We start from the raw sequence: 18470 nt of genomic DNA on the forward strand, positions 1-18470 counted from the left end.
TATATCGCAGAAGGCCGATCTTCTGATTGGCTCAGGGGAGCACCCCCATCCAATCGGATTCTTGCGCGGGGAATATAAGCCATTACGGGAGCCCCGCTTTCCATCGTTCTTTTTTTTGCTCCGTGTTTGTGTCTTGCGTGGCGGGCGGTCCTGCGTGCCCGCGGTGTGCAGGATGGGGCGTTTAAGGCTCCAGATTGTTCTCCTTTTGGCTGCTGCGGGCAGCTGGTGTTACTGGATGCCTGCCCCAGGTGAAAGCTGGGTGGAGCTCTCGGGGGGTTGCATGGGGCGTTTAGGGAAAGACAGTGGGGGTTGCGGGTGGATAAAATTGCCCATGGCTTGAGAGCGGCTTTGAATAATCTGTTGACCCGTCCTACTGGACTTTAAAGACCATTCCATGGAACTGGTAGAGCTTGTTTGCTATTACGGTAATTGTCTGTTGTAGAGTCCATTCTGATTTATGACGACCCTTTTCAGAGATCTCCAGGTAGAGATTGCACAGGTTTACCATCCCCTTTTTCTGAGGTTGCCCTGAGACTGTGCAGCTTGTCTATGACTCCTAGTTTTTTCTTTATAGGACTGGCCTATCCTATAGCTCTCCTGTCTTTAATAGTAGTCCAAATTCTTGTATGCCACTTGCAAACGATAGGGGTTCTGTTAATTGTGTGTTGTTTTTTAAATTTGACAGCCTAGCCACTGTGTTAAGGGGAAAGTTGGATTTTATAAAGCATCGTTCCTGATGGCTGTGTTGGCTGGAAATGATGGGAGTTGGAGTAGATAACATACAAAGGACTGTATTACAATTGGATATACAATAGTATATCTAATAGTGATAGTGACCAAAAAAGAAATCGTATAGGTCTATCCAATAGGGCTTTCCTAGAGTGTTCTTCAGACTCTCCATGCCATTGCTGGCTATGGAGCAAGCTTTGGTTCCTGGTGCATTTCTCCTGTAGTAGCTGTGGGCTCTCTATACCTTTGCAGGTGAACTCCTTGTTTCTGATCATACTGCCTTTGCTCCTCCAGCTGGAACCTCTTGTAACACCTCTCTGCAAGCTGGTTGTGGAGATAAATGTATTCCTCTGACATGGCTCTGTAATGGAGAACAAGACTGTCCTGATGGCTCAGATGAGAACTGTGGTAAGTTTTTGGACAACTACCAACTGAGACTTTTTAAATGCAAGGAAACTATTTCAGTAATGGATTGTGTGTGTGTGCATGCATGTGAATGAACTGAAACTTAAATTTAGACAAGACAGAGGTGCTTCTGGTGAGTTGAAAGGCAGAGCAAGGGATAGCAGCCTGTGCTGGAATGAGGCTGCCCTCCATTTGAACACACATGTGCACAGCTTGGGGTGGTTCTTGCATTTGTTGCTGAGCCTGTGGATGCCCAGATTTCAGCAGTGGCCAGGAGTATCTTTGCACACTTAAAAGTGGTGTGCTAGCTGCCCCTGTTCCTGAAGAGATCTCATCTGGCGTTGATGACATGTGTTATACACTTACCTTTTAGCTGGATTACTGTAATATGATCTACGTGGGGCTGCCTTTGGAAACTTCAGTGGTTCCAAAATGTTGCATCCAGCTTGCTAACTAGACCTGGTTACGGGGGGGGGGGGGTCACATAACCCCTCTATGACAGCAGAGGAGTTTGATTTTTCCCACTGTGCCTCCCTGGCAGGGGCTGGACTAGGTGTTCGAGTTTTGTAGTTCAAAGATTATAACTTCTGAGATGTCTTAATAGGACACAGTCAAGCCCATCTGATGTAATGGTCAGTTACAGTTCTGGATTATCTGAAATGATCAGGCATGCTAGGTTATGTTGATTAACTTGTCTTGGCAGAAGCAGGTGAGCAAACTAGGAAACAATAATCCATTTCTTAGTGCTGTATTACATCTGAACCAACATGTTGCTCTTCTAATAAGAGAATCCTACTCTGTTGCCCTTTGGAGAAAGTGGAGTCACAAGCCACAAACAAGAGCAACAAGCCAGGGATTCCGGTTCAGATATAATGGCAAGCAAACTACAGACAAAAGTTCCCTGGGTCATCTCCCTGCTCCTGTTTGGAGGAAGAATATAGTAGGAGAGATCAAATGGCATATGCCAGCAAATGCGCCAATTTCCCACGCTGTGTTGTTATTGGGCAACTCAGTATTAAGAAAAGCTCTCATCCATAGCATAAAGCTGAAGATGAGACTGCAAAACAAAGAATTAAGCAGCTCTGTTAGTAGCTTTAACACGGCTATGGCACACTAGTTTTTAATGCTTGCCCTATGGCTGTTCAGTTTTAAAAAAACATTTTAGTAATGAACTGAGAAATAAGTACTGTACTGTAAAAACTTTTTCCTACAGCCCTGAAGTCACCGAAAGGTCCATCAAGTTTGTAGCATGCTTATACTCTGCCTATTTGCCACATGAGCTTTCAAATACTCTGTGCACTATGGCCCTCAGAAATGGAGCCTAGGTCGATTTTTACCTTGGACTTTCTGTTGCAGAGTTTTGAATGTTTGGTTAAATTTCTCCGAGTAGCAGAAGTGCATGGATTTACAAATAGCTTCAAGTCCCCCAATGCAGTCTGCCCCCTTTCTCAACTGGCACTTACAATCTCGCTTACTCAATGACATGAGTAGGAGAAAGAAGAAAAAGTTTTATAGTTTACAAATCAAGAGACCAAACAGCAAACTGACAAACATGGCTGCTTTCAACAACAGGCCTTGGCAGACTCTAGAGGAGGGGAGGGGGAAGCACTGAGGAGAAAGGTTAGGCTCTCTTTGAATTCAGTTGCAGGGAGTGATTGGTTAGTGCTAGATAGATTGATCTATCTAGAAAACTCTCTTCCGTTCAAAACTACTAAAGGCAGCATGCAAGCTTGCAAAAACTCCCGACACTTTCAGCAAGTGATGATGATCACCAGTGATCTGTGCCATCCCATCAGCTTCTTGAAGGCAACTCAAAGGCTCAACTTAATCTGCCTGTCTTTTCAGGAGTAGCTATAGTGACCTGTATCTTGGACAAATTTCTGTTTCTTCCATGTGCCACAGTATTTGTCACCTGCACAGTAAACTCTTGGGGCTCTTATATCTCTGACATTGACTGGATAAGCAACTTTCTAGACTTGTAGAGCAATCACCTCACAGATAGCAGTTCTTTTTTTTTAAAGATTACGTGAATGAAACGAAACTTGCTTTAATGTTTTCAGATGAAGAATGTCGCGGTGCCCCAAATGCATGGCAATGCAATGATGGGAAGTGTATTGATGTTACCTGGCTCTGTGATGGTATTAGCGATTGCATGGATGGGTCGGATGAGAAGAACTGTGGTAGGTACAAACCACCTTCCCTCAATTTGCCAAGCTGTTGGAGAAAGCAAAGCATTTTTATGTGCCTGATGTTAATGCTTGCCTTTCAGCAGGTTGGTTCTTAACTAGAGGAGGGTGTGCTGCTACAGAAAACCTTTGGTGCTGAAGCCACAAAGCAGAGCCCAACTTATTTTTTTACTAATCTCAGACAGGAATTTATAGTTGCACATCCATTAACTGGAAGCAATGTGCATGAAGTCTCTTATAATTATAAATTATAGAGCATGCGTGCTATACAGCTACAGTCCCTCTTTGTTAGTTCAGATCAGAAAGGTAACAAAATTGTGTCTTAGTGGAAAGGGTAGGACTTCTCAGTCCAGGGCTTCAAAATGTTTGCCTCCTAGTGGCTGAAAGTCGAAGTAACAGAATTCAAAACATGGATCACAGAAACAGAGTGTGGAAGCTGTTCTGACGCTACAGTATTATTGCAGCTTGTGCAAGGAAAAAATTGCCCTGCCAAGGAACTAATCAATGCATCAATCCATGGGAATGGTGTGATCAGCATAAGGATTGTGAGGATGGCTCGGATGAAGCAAATTGCCCCCTGAACAACTGCCTGCCTGGGCAGTGGCAATGTAAGAATAAAATCTGCATTATGGAGGATTGGAAGTGCAACGGCATTGACGACTGTGGAGACAACTCGGATGAAGAAATCTGTGGTGAGTAGCATCCTGTAATCTGGAAGATGGTTAGATGCTTTTTGGTTCAGGCATTTAAAACTTTGCATCTTAACATGCTCCTGAAATGTCTCAATCTGAAGATGTTTAACAGTGAAGAGACTGTGAGACCACAGCCTTTAGGAGATAGGATAGGTTAACATACTGGAAAGTAATAATTTATTTGCTGTATGCCCATGTTGCAAATAAAGATTTTCTTAGCAGTAACTTAGTCTTTCCTTATATACAGGATTTCCTTTTGTTGGAGGGTTAAAACAGAGTGGCTAAAGATCAATAAGTTTAAAGTTTTAAATTTTAAAAAATGGATTTTTTACTTTAAATTTTTAAAACTTGAATGGTCAAAAACCATTTCCCCCCAATTCAAATGGAGATTTAAAACAATTTGGTTTAAATGAAATACACCCTGGTTAAAAATGTACCATTGGATGTTTTTATAGCTCATATAATGGTTAAATAGGGTCCAATAATCCTGTACATAAATTCATAATTAAATGTGCTTGTCTACCATTAAAATGCAAACATGGCCAGAATTGCTTATAAGTATATTGCTTATAAGTATATTAACAGTATTAAATTATGTATACGTATGTGTCTGCCTCTCAAAACCAATGGTTTCTATTGTTATGTTCAGTAAGTAACTTCCACCATTTTTAATTGTGCTTATCTGCTCATTAAAGAGCAGGTCGGGTAGGTGGGGCTTGTCAGCCATGTAAGGCAGCCCATCTAGGAGAAGGAAAACTCCGATTTCAAACCTCCACTGCCTTGTGGCTATATCCACTCATGGAAAAGGCTTCAGGAGTTAACCTAGAGGCAAAATCCGGAGCTGGAGTCCCGAAGGCAGCTCGTGTTGTTCTGCCAACTCCTGCGACATTGATGGAACCAGTGTATTGGCTCTTGCCTTTCCATTGGACCATTCCAGCAATGTGGAGAGGGGGGATCTGCTGCTTGGGTAACAGCCTATCCTCCATATTACTTTACCTGGGCTTCATGCTATGGAGAGGACACTCCTCAATTCAGAGCATGTCACCATAGTCTCTCGAGACTGAAGGATGCCTATGAGTATGATGATGAAGGGGGGCACTATAAAAAAATGCAGTGCATTTAATTTAGACTAGGCCTGACAAATGTCTGCTGTGTGCAGTTGTCTAAAAACTAAACTACTTTTTATATACATTGCTAGAAATGTTCTTCATCATTAACAGATGTTTTTAATAGGGTGCCAATGCTGATAGCCCAACAAAGTGAGTGATTGTGGCATGCACTTGGCTGGACGATTAACTGGTTGGTATTACACACATTTCGAACTACATGCAAAAGGCTGCACTTGGCATCAGGTTTTACATATGCAGTGCTGAAATGGTTAAAAGTTGATCCTCATCTTGACTGACTCATGTGAACTATTTGGAGTTCCTGGACTGCAAACCAGCTTATGTTAGCTATAGAGCCCTTTGGTCATATGCTTACTCCGGGTACAAGTCGTTACAGTCTGGAAGGTTATGGGCATCTCAGACTGAGATATAAAAGTATTTAATTAGCAAATTTACAACGTGTTGGCAATGACATGAAAAGAACTTTAAGCAATGTTTAGCAGCGTGTGTAGTCCTAACTAACTTCAACTTTTGAATACAGTTTCCTGTCCGGAAGGAATGACCCATTGTGATAAGGGGAAATGCATTCTGAATTCTCTGATGTGCAATGGAGTAACAGACTGTCTAGATGGCACCGATGAACCCAGGACTTGTGGTAATTTTTAATAGCTTTCAATAGCTAAAATTGGTGACAATGTATTTGTTACAACCATTGGAGGCTGATGACTCCAGTGTTGTGGGGTGATGAAGCCATGCCGGGTTTTAATTAGACTTTACAGCAGGTAGCCCAGCTGCTGAACTATTAATCCAAAAAGGAGGTTCAGCACCTTGGACAGTGCCTTTGAAGTTCAGGAGAATGCTTGGAATGGATTCATTACCTGTAAGATGAATCATCAGCCTGCACTGCTTACAGTGGAGAGTATTTGAATAATTGCCTTTTGTTCTATACATCTAGGTAATAAGTGTTCTCTGAGTAACGGAGGCTGCATGGATACATGTGCTGATACATTCTGGGGCGTGAGATGTTCATGCAGCCCCGGTTGGAGCCTTGATGCTACTGGTCAGAACTGCACAGGTATATTTTTACAAATGTCTAAATAAAATGAATACACTGAAGGCTAGAAAGGTATTTCTTTAACTTTCAACTGTAACTAATACAAATATTTTGCAGCTGAATACAAGCCTTTTTTAAAGTTACTTCTTACTAGTCACAGGCTGGTATCCTAGTGTGTAGCTCCTACTGAGCAGCGGGAAGTATGTTATCACTAGGAGCAGATTGCTGCTAATTGAAGAGTTGCTTTTCTGATTTCAGTTCGCTCAAGCATCTCATGCACAAGGAGACAAAGTTGTGCAAACTTCTAATATGAAAAAAGCAACACTTTAAACAGTGCTATTCTGATGCTGACATCATTCCCATTACAGTATGCGGGCAGAGCTATGCAATAGTGTACTGGCAGATTTTTTTAACAAGGAACTAGTTATTTTTAAGTGAATTTTTAAAGGACCAATGGCCACATATCTCCCCCGATGACATTCCAAAAGCAATTTTAGTTTATTACAACAACACATTCAGCAATGCTAGTTATTCTATTAATTGCAAAAATATTGTTGCTGCCCTCAATATTTCTTAATATTAAGACATTAGAGGTAGCATTGCTAGGTGTAATACACTTTCACCACTCTATATTACACAAACAATACTAAGATACTTGAGTGAACAAAGCTTGGCAGTGGAATATTGTAAGAAAATGCAACTACATCTCATAACTTGCTGAGCAAATAATCATTCATTTTGTGGACCCTGATGATGATGCAGTACATTTACACAGAATTTCTGATTATACTGTATTAATATTCAGTTCCTGATCTACTGAATATTTGCCTTGGAGCTTTTCACTTCATATAGTGAACTTTAGCTTAGACCTGAATAGCATTTTAGGGCATTAGAAAGTTAGCAGGAAATCAACCAGTGTTTAAAACATGGTACAGAATCTTCTGGGCACAACAGGTGCTTATTCTATAATTCAATCTATATTCATACCCGGGGCCCAGCTTGCAAATTAATTGTCTAGCCCTGAGGGTCAAATAGCAACTGATCCATTTTTGTCTGAGGATTTCAGTAATTTGTACTGTATTTGGCATGTTCTATACTGTAACACTTCTAAACAGTATGTCGGTGTGGGGATGGTTTATTTGTAGAATATTGGTAGATGCCCCTTTCCAAAACATTAAGGCAATAGTGTTGTTCCCATGAACCAGTCAGGGTTGCCTGTTTGCTAATAGTATTTCCCTCGGTGGTGCCACATAGCTTTCAGGCACACTAATAGCAAACCTTTAGTCTGTTTGAACTTACATACAGTACATAGCACTTACTGTACTTTTTAATTGTAGATGTTGACGAGTGTGCGATGGCATATAGTCCTTGTAGCCAGTTGTGCAATAACACAGTGGGTTCTTTTTCCTGTGACTGTGTTCAAGGGTACCGACTCTCCAACAAAACTGCTTGTGAGGCTACAGGTAAGCCTCTAATTCACATGCACCATCTTTTCTTTCCTGACATTAAAAGAAGGCCTACTAGTTTACTAAAGGTCAATAAAGGCAAAGACTTCTGTAGATGCAAGGGCATGATTACAATCATAGAGGACCTTCTTATTGGTGGTACTTCAACAAAAGCTCATTCCACTTCCTTTTTTGTGAAATCTGGACCTCCCTCGGCACCTTAGGCCCGTATTCTTCCCTCAGCAGTCCCAGATAGAACCGAAGCCACTTGCAACAAGAACAGCACCTTTCATGATGCAGGCCAGGTTGTCTCGAGTTGCTGTCCTCTTGTATGAGTTTGTGCAATATTTGTACAACTAAGCCCTGTGAAACCAAAGGTACAGATGCCTTTATTATCTAGAGGCCAAAGAGATGCCTCTTGGGCCCATGCAGTGAAAGCAATTAAATGCAGTCACAGATTAGTCACTTTGGCATTTATGTAACAAGCAACCAAACATCTCTTTAAAGTTTAAGTTTATAAAAGTCTTTTTTTAAAACCTTCATGAACTAAAGCTAGCAATTGAGATCTACTTCTGTGCAAGTGCGCTACTTGAATTATGGTGGCAGTGACTTAATCTGAGATCACGGCTGCCTTTTGCTAGTCAAATCTAAACTGCAGCTGCAATGAGGAACTGGTAGTACTTCAGATGTTGATGAGTTGTTGCCTTAATAGCTTACCGTGGGCCAGATTTATGGGAGGTGATGGGAACTGGAGTCCCACAGCAACTGGACATCCATAGGTTCCTAATTCACTGCAGTGTCATCAGAGTGCTACCTAATGACCTTATTTTAGGGCAGCCATTCTCAACTTTTTTTGTCATGGCCATAAACATAATATGAAAGAAATATAGGATAAATCAGGATTGTAGAAGTTGCACAGGGAACCTTATAAATGTGTGAAGAAGTGTTTCCAGTCTGTAGCCCCTTCAAATGTGCCAGGGCTCCCCTAGGGGGGTGGGTCATGTGGCCCCTGTTGAGAATAGCTATTTTAGTCATGTGATACATGATAATACAATCAACTTGGAAATGAGCTGATGATGATACCATTTGGTAGTACTCCAAGTTTAAACTGGGGTCAACAACTTTGGATTTAGCCACTAGTTTTACATTTCTGGATCCTCTGGGAACTACACGGTCCCCCCCACCCCTCCCCGAAAGCAAATGTGACAAGTTCACTGGTATTCCAAACAATTGGCTTTGGGGGGTATTGAATGATTTGGGGTGGGGGTGTCACTGTAGCCTATTTCAGTGGTTCTTAACCTTGGGTTACTCAGGTGTTTTTGGACTGCAACTCCCAGAAGCCTTCACCACCAGCTGTGCTGGCTGGGGTTTCTGGGAGTTGCAGTTCAAAAACACCTGAGTCACCCAAGGTTAAGAACCACTGGCCTATTTAAACATGAATTGCTACTTTGGGAAATGGGCCTCTAGGAGCAGCCATTCACCTTTCCTGACTGAACAAAAATATTTTTGTCAAGGAGATCAAAGGGACTCTGGGTGGAGCTAGGAATTTCCAAAACAGCTGGAACCATGCTTTACCCAACACTGGTTTGTACATACTTTATTACAGGTAAAATAGTCCTTGGTAGATACTTAAAAAAAGTGAGGAGGAATTAAAGAACTTCTTAATGAGGGTGAAAGAGGAGAGCGCAAAAAATGGTCTGAAGCTTAACATCAAAAAACTAAGATCATGGCCACTGGTCCCATCACCTCCTTCCAAACAGAAGGGGAAGATAAGGAGACAGTGACAGATTTTACTTTCTTGGGCTTCATGATCACTGCAGAGGGTGACAGCAGCCATGAAATTAAAAAATCCCTGCTTCTTGGGAGGAAAACGATGACAAACCTAGACGGCAACTTAAAAAGACATCACCTTGCGGACAAAGGTCCACATAGTCAAGAGCTGTGGCTTTTCCAGTAGCGATGTATGGAAGTGAGGGCTGAACCATAAAGAAAGCTGACCTCCGAAGAACTGATGCTTTTGAATTGTGGTGCTGGAGGAGACTCTTGAGAGTCTCCTGGACTGCAAGGAGATCAAACCGTTCTGAAGGAAATCAACCCTGAGTGCTCCCTGGAAGGACAGATACTGAAGCTGAGGCTCCAATACTTTGGCCATCTCATGAGAAGAGAAGACTCCCTGGAAAAGACCCTGATGTTGGGAAAGTGTGAAGGCAAGAGAAGGGGACGACAGAGGACGAGATGGTTGGACAGTGTCACTGAAGCTACCAACATGAATTTGACCCAACTCTGGGAGGCAGTGGAAGACAGGAGGGCCTGCGTGCTCTGGTCCATGTGGTCACGAAGAGTTGGACATGACTTAACAACTAAATAACAACAAAAAGATACTAAAAACAAGCAGGAGGCTAGAATAGTAGTCAAATAACTTTAGATGTCTTAGAAAAGTTGATTTTACATAGAAAAAGTTGTGTAATGGGTTCTTAAGTTGAGAAGCCGTCCCGTTGATAACCATAGGGTACAAAATATAAAAGATTCAGACCATGTGTATTCATGTGAATTTGTAATGAAGGCCCCACATTAAACCTTTGATCAAGATTTTAGGGAGAACAAGACTAACAGGAAATAAGAATGTATAGATCAAAATTCCTTGCTTCAGCTGAAATAGTGGGAGAAGTATTTAATTCCTGTTGTAATGTATTTGTGAGGATGTGATTTTTAGATAAATTATCCAAATTTTTTTTGCAGGACCCAATTTACTCAAGTTCCATTACTGGATTATATCTTTTCCTATTCAGTTGCATGGTATTAATTTACCTAGTAATATCAAGCAGACTTGCATCAGAGAAAAGGACATTCTCCTTTAGAGAAATCCTAATGCCTACATTTTGTGGGCTCAACAATTCTACTTTAGTTTCATTTTTTTAAAAAAATTCTTCCAGGTGGTGCTACCAAAATATTGTTGGGTGTTGGTCACGAACTTGCCCTTTTGGATATGAAAACTCTCAGTTTGGAGCCTCTAGTCTCTACAGACACAAAACCAGCTTCTGTTGCCTATGATTTGTCAAGAAAAAAATATTACTGGATCAGTGAAGAGTACAAGCTGCATGTTTTTATGTTTGGCAAAAATGAAACTCTTCTCTATCAAGGTAAACCTTTTACTGTATTTCATGTAAGTCCTAAGCCAAGCTTGGTTCATTCAGCACCTTTACCCTACCCCTAAACCAATGGAAGATATGCAATTTGGTATAGTGGATAGAGTGATGGATGTAAGACTAAGGAAGTCTAGGTTCCAATCTCTGCTCCCCAAGGACATTCAGTAGGGATGTGGAACTTGGTAAAACCACATTTTAAATATCTCACTTACCTTGAAAACCCTGTTATGACTTGATGGCATATGACAACTGCAAACTACTGGAAGCACAGGTTAAGTTGCAGTGAGTGCCAGTGCACTATAAGGGGTAATGCTGAGCTAGGATAAGCTTGACCTGCATTCAAATTCTCCTCTGGTTATGGGCTGACTAGCCTTAGGCCAGTTTTGCATTTGGGTCTGGCCTGCTTCACATGGTTGCTACCATGTTTTCCTGAAAATAAGACAGGGTCTTATATTAATTTTTGCTTCAAAAAACATGTTGGGCCTTATTTTCAGGGGATGTTTTATTTTACAGTCATGTCATCTTCTGGTTGCTGCACAATGGTGAAGCGCAGGGTTTTACTTAATTAGGGCTTATTTTGGGGGTAGGGCTTACATTACAAGCATCCTGAAAAATCATACTAGGGCTTATTTTTGGGGAAACAAGGTATAAATTTAAAGTTGGGCAAGCCATGTCAACTGCATTTTTTCCTTTTCTCTGGGAAAGGAAAAAATGAAATTCAAGGCAAAGAAGTCAGTGCCTGTTTAAATCTTAACACAGTAAATTAAACAACACTTAAGCATTAGAGATTTCTTGATAACCTACCAGAAGCCCTGAAAGGAAATGCAGATTAGCTGGGTGGGAAACTGTGAGTGTGTTTTCCTCGCATGCAAAAAATCTAGAAATGCTCACTGAGAAGTGGGTGAAAAAAAGATACATGGCATAAGAACAGAATCCTGCAGGCTGTCCTTATGGTTAATGGGCCAGGATCACATTCTGTTTTAAGCAAGTTCTCTTTAGCAAAAGAATGGTACACTTCCAGTGAGATACTAGATTCCTGTGCCTTGTAATGTGGTAAATGAACTAAATAAAATTCAGGGGCTGGGTGGCCAGTGAAAGGCACTCCAGAGGTAACCACAAAGATTTGTTCTTCTCATGCACCCAAGGGGAAATGTATAACAGCCCTCCTACAGGATGTTGTGATGTTCCCTTATCCAAAAACTGATTAAAGTTGATGCGTTAATGCCAAACAGGTAGCTCACAATTTGCTTTCTAGGATGGGGGGGGGGGGAGAGAGAGAAAAACATGGCCTGAGACGACTAAATCTCTATAATCCTCTCTGTAGATATCAGTGGTATCAACAGCATATCTGTAGACCGGTTCACAGGACAATTATACTGGGCGAGTAGCTCACCTGATGCCATCTTTGCTGGCTTGAGTGATGGCAGAGGATATGTGAAGATCCTAGAGAAGGAGATGATGCCGGAGCAGCTGATTACATTTCCAGAAAAAAGGTAAGAGTACCTGAGTTGACATGGTGTAACAGAGCCAGCCCAAGGCTTTTTGCTACCAGAGACAGAATAGCTCTCCACTTGCCAGGGTCAAGATACGGGTTTTATGTAGCATGAAGCCCTTTGAACTGTTCCAGATTTTAACCAGCTCAGCCTTGGATGGGCTTTGTTTGCAGAGTTTGTGCATTCTGAGAACTCTGCGCTGCTCTTGCCAAATGGCAAAGTACTAGTGCAACGCTCTGATGTTCTGTCTCTCTCACAGATACATGTATTGGGTGAATCGAGGTGGAAAAGGCAGAACTGTCATAGAAGCTGCAGGGATGGATGGTTCAGACAGGCATGTGCTCACAGTCGTAACCATGGAAGAGCCCGTGGGGCTGACTCTCGATCCCATCACAAGCAGACTGTACTGGATCAGCGAGTACAAAAAGGTATGGAATCCACACAAATTCAAAAAATGTTTTGCTGTGTGAGCTCTTGGAGGCCTCAATTGCGTCAAATGGAGGATGCAGTTCTGAAGGTGGTAGGGATGGCTCTTGACCCATCAGCTCATTCAGCTTGAGCTGAGCCAACACAATTGGATGATCCTGGCTGCTGTTAGAAACATGTCTTGTTCTTTTCCGGTTCCACCAAGTGTATAGAGGAGCCCTGGTGTTTCATAATTCAGCATTCCCAACTTGCTGCCATCTTGACATTTTGGATTGTAACTCCTTTGATCCCTCAACGTTGGCCTTGTTGGCTAGGGCTGATGAGAATTGTAGCCCAGGTATCCAGAAGATACAACACTGGGAAAAACTGCTGCATCTCAACATTGTCTCCACATGGCTCTGCTTACTCTGGGCTGAACCACCGCCTCTTCTACATGGTTAACCTTCATATAGAGTTAAAACTTTGCCTGCTTAAACATCCATCTCAATAGTATTTGACTTGACTACATAGCCGGGTTTTTTCTATAGAATGGGGAAATTCCCCTCCACCACTTTATTACTTGAGCCTAAGTATCTGTTTCAGCTGACTACCTTAACCCTGAAGAATATTTGCAACCAAATGATGCTCCTCCCTGCAGTGAGCCAAGTATTATGATGCTAGACTTAGTCTTTGTGCAGGATCCCTGCCCTGAGGTAACCCCTAGACCTCCAGGTAGAGTACAGTTCCTTTATTTACTAAAACATTAAAAATTCTAATAGCAGCCTAAAGAGGGAGCTCGGCAAAAAGAGCTTGCCCAGAACAAACATGTTTGCAAAAAGCAGTGGCGATTCAGGTAAATTCTCTCCTGCTGAGTTCTTAAGAAGAGCAGTATGATATCGAAAGGGAAATTATATGTGAAATTGCTACGATGGAGCAGTGAATCCAAACTAAAGCAGAAGTAGATGAAATGCCCAAATGGCATGGTATGCAAGAAGGTTGGCTTTCTGGATTGTATTATGGAATCCTTGTTCATATAAGATATTCAACTGCCTAAGGGGTGCATGACCTTTCTTTTATTATTTTTAATTAGGGCTAAAAGAACCTGAATGCACCAGTCTCATCTTAAATTATGGATGCTGCTTTTCATATTATAAATAAGCATTTTTTTAAATTGCTGGTAGTATATTAAACAACTTATGCTGTTTTTTTAGTTGCATTTCTTATTTAATACTTTTTTATAAATAGCCTTGAAATAGCATTATTTAAAGAGAGGTCTATATAAGTCTTGATGCAACCTATGTATATCTTATTAATATACCCAGTGGATTGGTCACATAACTGTTTTTGTGGGGGAGGTAGGGGTAATTGGTAGGGCAAGTTATAAGCCAGAATTCTACTGGTGATTTGCGCTTAAATGGTGGTGGCCAATTCCCACTCATTAGCAAGGTGCTGGTTGTATTCCTGGGTGTGTGTCCAGACATGTAAAAAGTGCCTTCTCAATGAGTGGCGGTTGGCCGCTATGTGAGATCTTTTACACAAGCATGAATTAGCAATATGTATGTAGGCATCCTTCAATCTTGAGAGACTATGGTGACATGCTCTGAATAAAGGTCTTGAAACAATGTCTAGTGTGGCTGAGAAGGCCAATTCGAGAGTGATAGTCCCTTCCACCCTGAAGACAAATACAGTCTGTTCCTTATCTAGCAACCTGATTTTGCTGGTTTCGGGACTGCTTCTTTGGCTTGGCCTGTTGAACAAGTGTCTCTTCAAATTGGGAGAGGCCATGCTGCACCGCCTGCCTCCAGGCTGAACGCTCAGATGTCAAGGTTTCCCGTCTGTTGAGGTCCATTCCTAAGGCCTTCAGATCCCGTCTGCAGATATCCTTGTATTGAAGCTGTGGTCTCCCCCTGGGGTGATTTCCCTGCACTAATTTTCCATTCAGGAGATCTTTTGTAATCCAACCACCAGCCATTCTCACAACATGTCCAAGCCAACATAGACATAGCTGATTCAGTAATGTATACATGCTAAAAATTGTTCTAGGACTACTCTATTGGGAACTTTGTTCTGCCAGGTGATACAAAAAATGTGTCGGAGACACCACATATGGAACGTGTTCAGCTTCCTCTCCTGCCGTGCACAAAGGGTCCAGGACTCACTGCAGTACAAGAGTGTACTCGTTACACAGGCTCTATAGAACTGGATCTTGGTGTATGCCATCAGCTTCTTATTAAGCCATACTCTCTTTGTGAGTCTAGAGAACATGGTGGCTGCTTTGCCAATGCGTTTATCCAGCTCGACATCTAGAGGGAAAAAGTGTCGGAGATCGTTGAGCCAAGGTACATGAAATCATGAACACCCTCCAGTTCTTGAGTAGAGATGGTAATAGAGGGAGGTGAGTCCATGCCCTGGCCCATGACTTGTGTTTTCTTCAGGTTGATTGTTAATCCAAAATCTAGGCAAGCCTTACTAAAATGGTTCATAAGTTTTTGGAAGTCTTCAGCAGAATGGGCAGCAACAGCTACATCATCGGCAAAGAGGAAGTCCCGCATGCATTTCAGTTGGACTTTGGTCTTCGCTCTCAATCTAGAGAGTTTAAAGAGCTTTCCATCTGATCTAGTCTGGAGATAAACACATTCTGTTGCAGTTTCAAAAGCGTGCTTCAGCATGGCAGCAAAAAAGATCCCAAACAGTCAACATGAGGACACAACCCTGTTTCTCTCCTCTTTGAATGTCGAAGGGATCTGATGTTGAGCCATCAAACACTACAGTGCCCTTCATTTCTTCATGAAAGGACCTGATGATGTTAAGGAGTTGTGTTGGACATCCAATCTTGGGAAGTATTTTTAAAAAGACAGCCCTGTTAACCAAATCAAAGGCCTTTGTAAGGTCTATGAAGGCCACAAAGAGTGGCTGTCATTGTTCCCTATATTTCTCCTGCAACTGTCTAAGGGAAAATATCATGTCACTGGTGGATCTATTAGCTTGAAATCCACACTGTGATTCTGGATAGACTCTGTCTGCAAGCACCTGGAGCCTCTTCAGCACTACACAGGCAAGCAGCTTCCCTACAATGCTGAGAAGAGAGATGCTATGGTAGTTATTGCAATTTCCCCTGTCACCTTTGTTCTTGTACAATGTGACGATGTTTGCATCCTTCATGTCCTGTGCTACTCTACCTTCCCTCCAGCAAAGACAGATGATTTCATACAGCTGAATTGACAATTGGACCCTGACTACATATAGGCATTAGAGATGTCATGAACTAGTATGTCTCTTACAGGACTTTCTACTCACTATATAAATGTTTCTGTGCCCCACATGAGTGCCATGATTGACAACGGTGAATACTTGCATTAGAGACAAGCATAATGTACAAAGCTACACAAACAGGCCAACTGGGGCACCAGAATAAATGTATAAATGGCTGGGAGGCCAGTTACTCTTCTTCAGAGTTGGAAATGCTTTGTTACATTTTTCTAGTCCTCACTAGGCTTCCTGAAATGTGCATAAAGCAAAGATGAGGAAAATGTCGCCCTCCAGATGATACTGGATTAAAACTCCCATCAGCCCTAGTCAACATAGCAGATGGTGAAGGATGATAACTGCAGTCCTACAACTCCTGAGAGGCCACCTATTCCTCATCTCTGGGCAAAAGCTGCTCCACAAGCAAGGATATGACTTTATGTTTTGAAGAGATTAAGTATTGATTGAGTGTGGATGTTTCCTGTTTCCTCATAATCACTGGGCTTATGTTTTCACTCACTAAGATTTGCTTAGTAAGTGAAAACATGCTGTCCTTGTACATCTGAGACCATCACTTGAGTTTGCCTTAAGTTTTCTCGCTGATAAGTAGCCGTCAGGTCTGGGATGAGTCTTTGGAGGAAAAAGGCATGTTTACATAGTAAACAATTTGACTTTGGATGCTTATGTACACCTCTCATAGCAGCACTTCTCAATTGGCCGCATGTGCTGACAAACATGTACAGTGGGGTCTCTACTTAAGAACGTCTCTACTTAAGAACAATCCAACTTAAGAACAGCTCCATTTGCTAAATTTTGCTTCTACCTGAGAACAGAAATCCAAGATAAGAACAGGAAAAAAAACCTTTCCTGCTCTTTTTTTAACCTTAGGTCATCTTAGGTTAAAAAAAATTTCTCCCCCTAGTGGTAGAGCACGTATTAACCAGCTTTGCATTAGTTCCTATGGGAACTAATTCTTCAATGTACGAACACACCTCTACATAACAAAAAAACAGCCAGAACGGATTAATTGGTTTTCAGTCCATTCCTATGGGAAATTTTGCTTCAACTTAAGAATGTTTCAACTTAAGAACACCATTCCAAAAAGGATTAAGTTCTTAAGTAGAGGTTCCACTGTAGTTTCTATGGACGGAAAAGAGCAGATACGGATTAAATGGTTTTCAATGCGTTCCTATGGGAAATGCAGATTCAACATAAGAACTTTTCAACTTGAGAACCACCTTCCAATACGGATTAAGTTCTTAAGTAGAGACCCCACTGTAGATGAACAAGAGTTAAGTTACTGGGCAATAGCTGAAGCTGCTAGTAGGAATATATGGTGGTTGGTAGTCTACCTGGTCTAAAACATGATGGCTGACTTGGCATTGCTGCCTTCTAGTCCATAGAGACCATAAAAGTAGACGGCACGGGCAGATACACTTTCCCTGAGATGCTGGCGAAAGAAGAGGACCTTCTGGGACTTGCTGTATTTGAAAACGGGTTCTTCTGGGCAGACAAAAAAAAGTTGGTTTATTCCTCCCGAACCTCTCCGAGTATCAGTGTATTGCTGAACTCTTCAGTCTCCTCATTCGCAGTGTTGCTTGAACTACAGCAGCCTCACAGTGAGTAAACATCTTTCTGACTAATAATCAAAAAGTCTCCTCTGGTGGCAGAAATTATTCTTTTTTTCTTCCCATGCCACCACTGCATGTTGCATGAACTTAAAAGTAAGACCACCACATTTGTAGGGCGGGACTTCTACAACAGATTCCTGTCGTCCTCAGGAAGGACCAGGTCAGTCTTTTGGATAGGGGAAATGGACAGCTGAGTAGCCTGTTTTGGGGAATGGCTAAGAGTTCTACAACTGCCCAAAGAAAGATCCAATAGACAAAATGACTTGACCACTGCAAAACTGATTAGTTGTATTGTCAGTTCTACTTAATCCAGTTGCTGAAATCATTTTGTAAAAACTATGCAGCCAGAAGGATGGTGACATTAAAAGCAGGGAGAGGTTTCTGTTAGAGACTTCCTCCTTATGTCCCATAGTAGCCATGGTTTCCATGCAATGAAACAGATTGCTTATGAATTAGATAAGCCATTGGAGAATATCAAACAGGTACTAATTATTCTTAGTTATGCTGGAGAGAATGTTAAAAAAGAGGTACTGAACTGGTGGGAATATAGAATATATTGAAATTTTGGCAGTTGATTTTTAAGGAAATAAATGAAATAATTAAATTAAATATAGAAGTAAAATGACACTTTTCTCAATATTTGACTTGGAGCCATGGAATTGGGCAATGAAAAAATTATTTTCAAGCTTATTAACAATGGCAAGTTTAATGGCATCAAGGAACTGGAAAATAAAGTATGATTTTCAATTAAATTAAAGGTTTTAAAGAGTGCAGGACACACAACAAAGAGCTCAGGTTACATTACATTGTCCCCAAAGTTTTGACAAGCTAATGTGGTAAATCAGCTGAAGATCAGTTGAACTTGAAGTGCAACTGATCTCAAATTCAGATAGAACTAACTAGAGATGGGGGTATTTACAGTATATTTGTAT

The 18470-nt window shown here is 41.5% G+C and overlaps 1 protein-coding gene across 3 annotated transcripts in view; it reads left to right on the top strand.

The window, feature by feature from the left end:
- The window catches only part of LOC110070575 (uncharacterized), a 66576-nt gene that overhangs the window by 6946 nt on the left and 41160 nt on the right, over positions 1-18470 (top strand). The window contains exons 1-11 of one of the 3 annotated variants that reach the window (XM_072991859.2): positions 117-248; positions 982-1137; positions 3195-3314; positions 3785-4012; positions 5660-5773; positions 6074-6193; positions 7510-7635; positions 10551-10757; positions 12088-12256; positions 12516-12684; positions 17304-17526. In XM_072991859.2, coding sequence (XP_072847960.2) covers positions 173-248; positions 982-1137; positions 3195-3314; positions 3785-4012; positions 5660-5773; positions 6074-6193; positions 7510-7635; positions 10551-10757; positions 12088-12256; positions 12516-12684; positions 17304-17526 — 1708 coding nt within the window. In that variant the 5' untranslated portion in view covers positions 117-172. Of the gene's footprint in view, positions 1-116; positions 249-981; positions 1138-3194; positions 3315-3784; positions 4013-5659; positions 5774-6073; positions 6194-7509; positions 7636-10550; positions 10758-12087; positions 12257-12515; positions 12685-17303; positions 17527-18470 lie in introns of those variants that run through there. The other 2 variants (XM_072991860.2, XM_078384792.1) reach the window with 2 other exon arrangements.

This window comes from Pogona vitticeps, chromosome 2 (assembly GCF_051106095.1).
Source record: "Pogona vitticeps strain Pit_001003342236 chromosome 2, PviZW2.1, whole genome shotgun sequence".
In the NCBI taxonomy this organism is placed as follows: domain Eukaryota; kingdom Metazoa; phylum Chordata; class Lepidosauria; order Squamata; family Agamidae; genus Pogona; species Pogona vitticeps.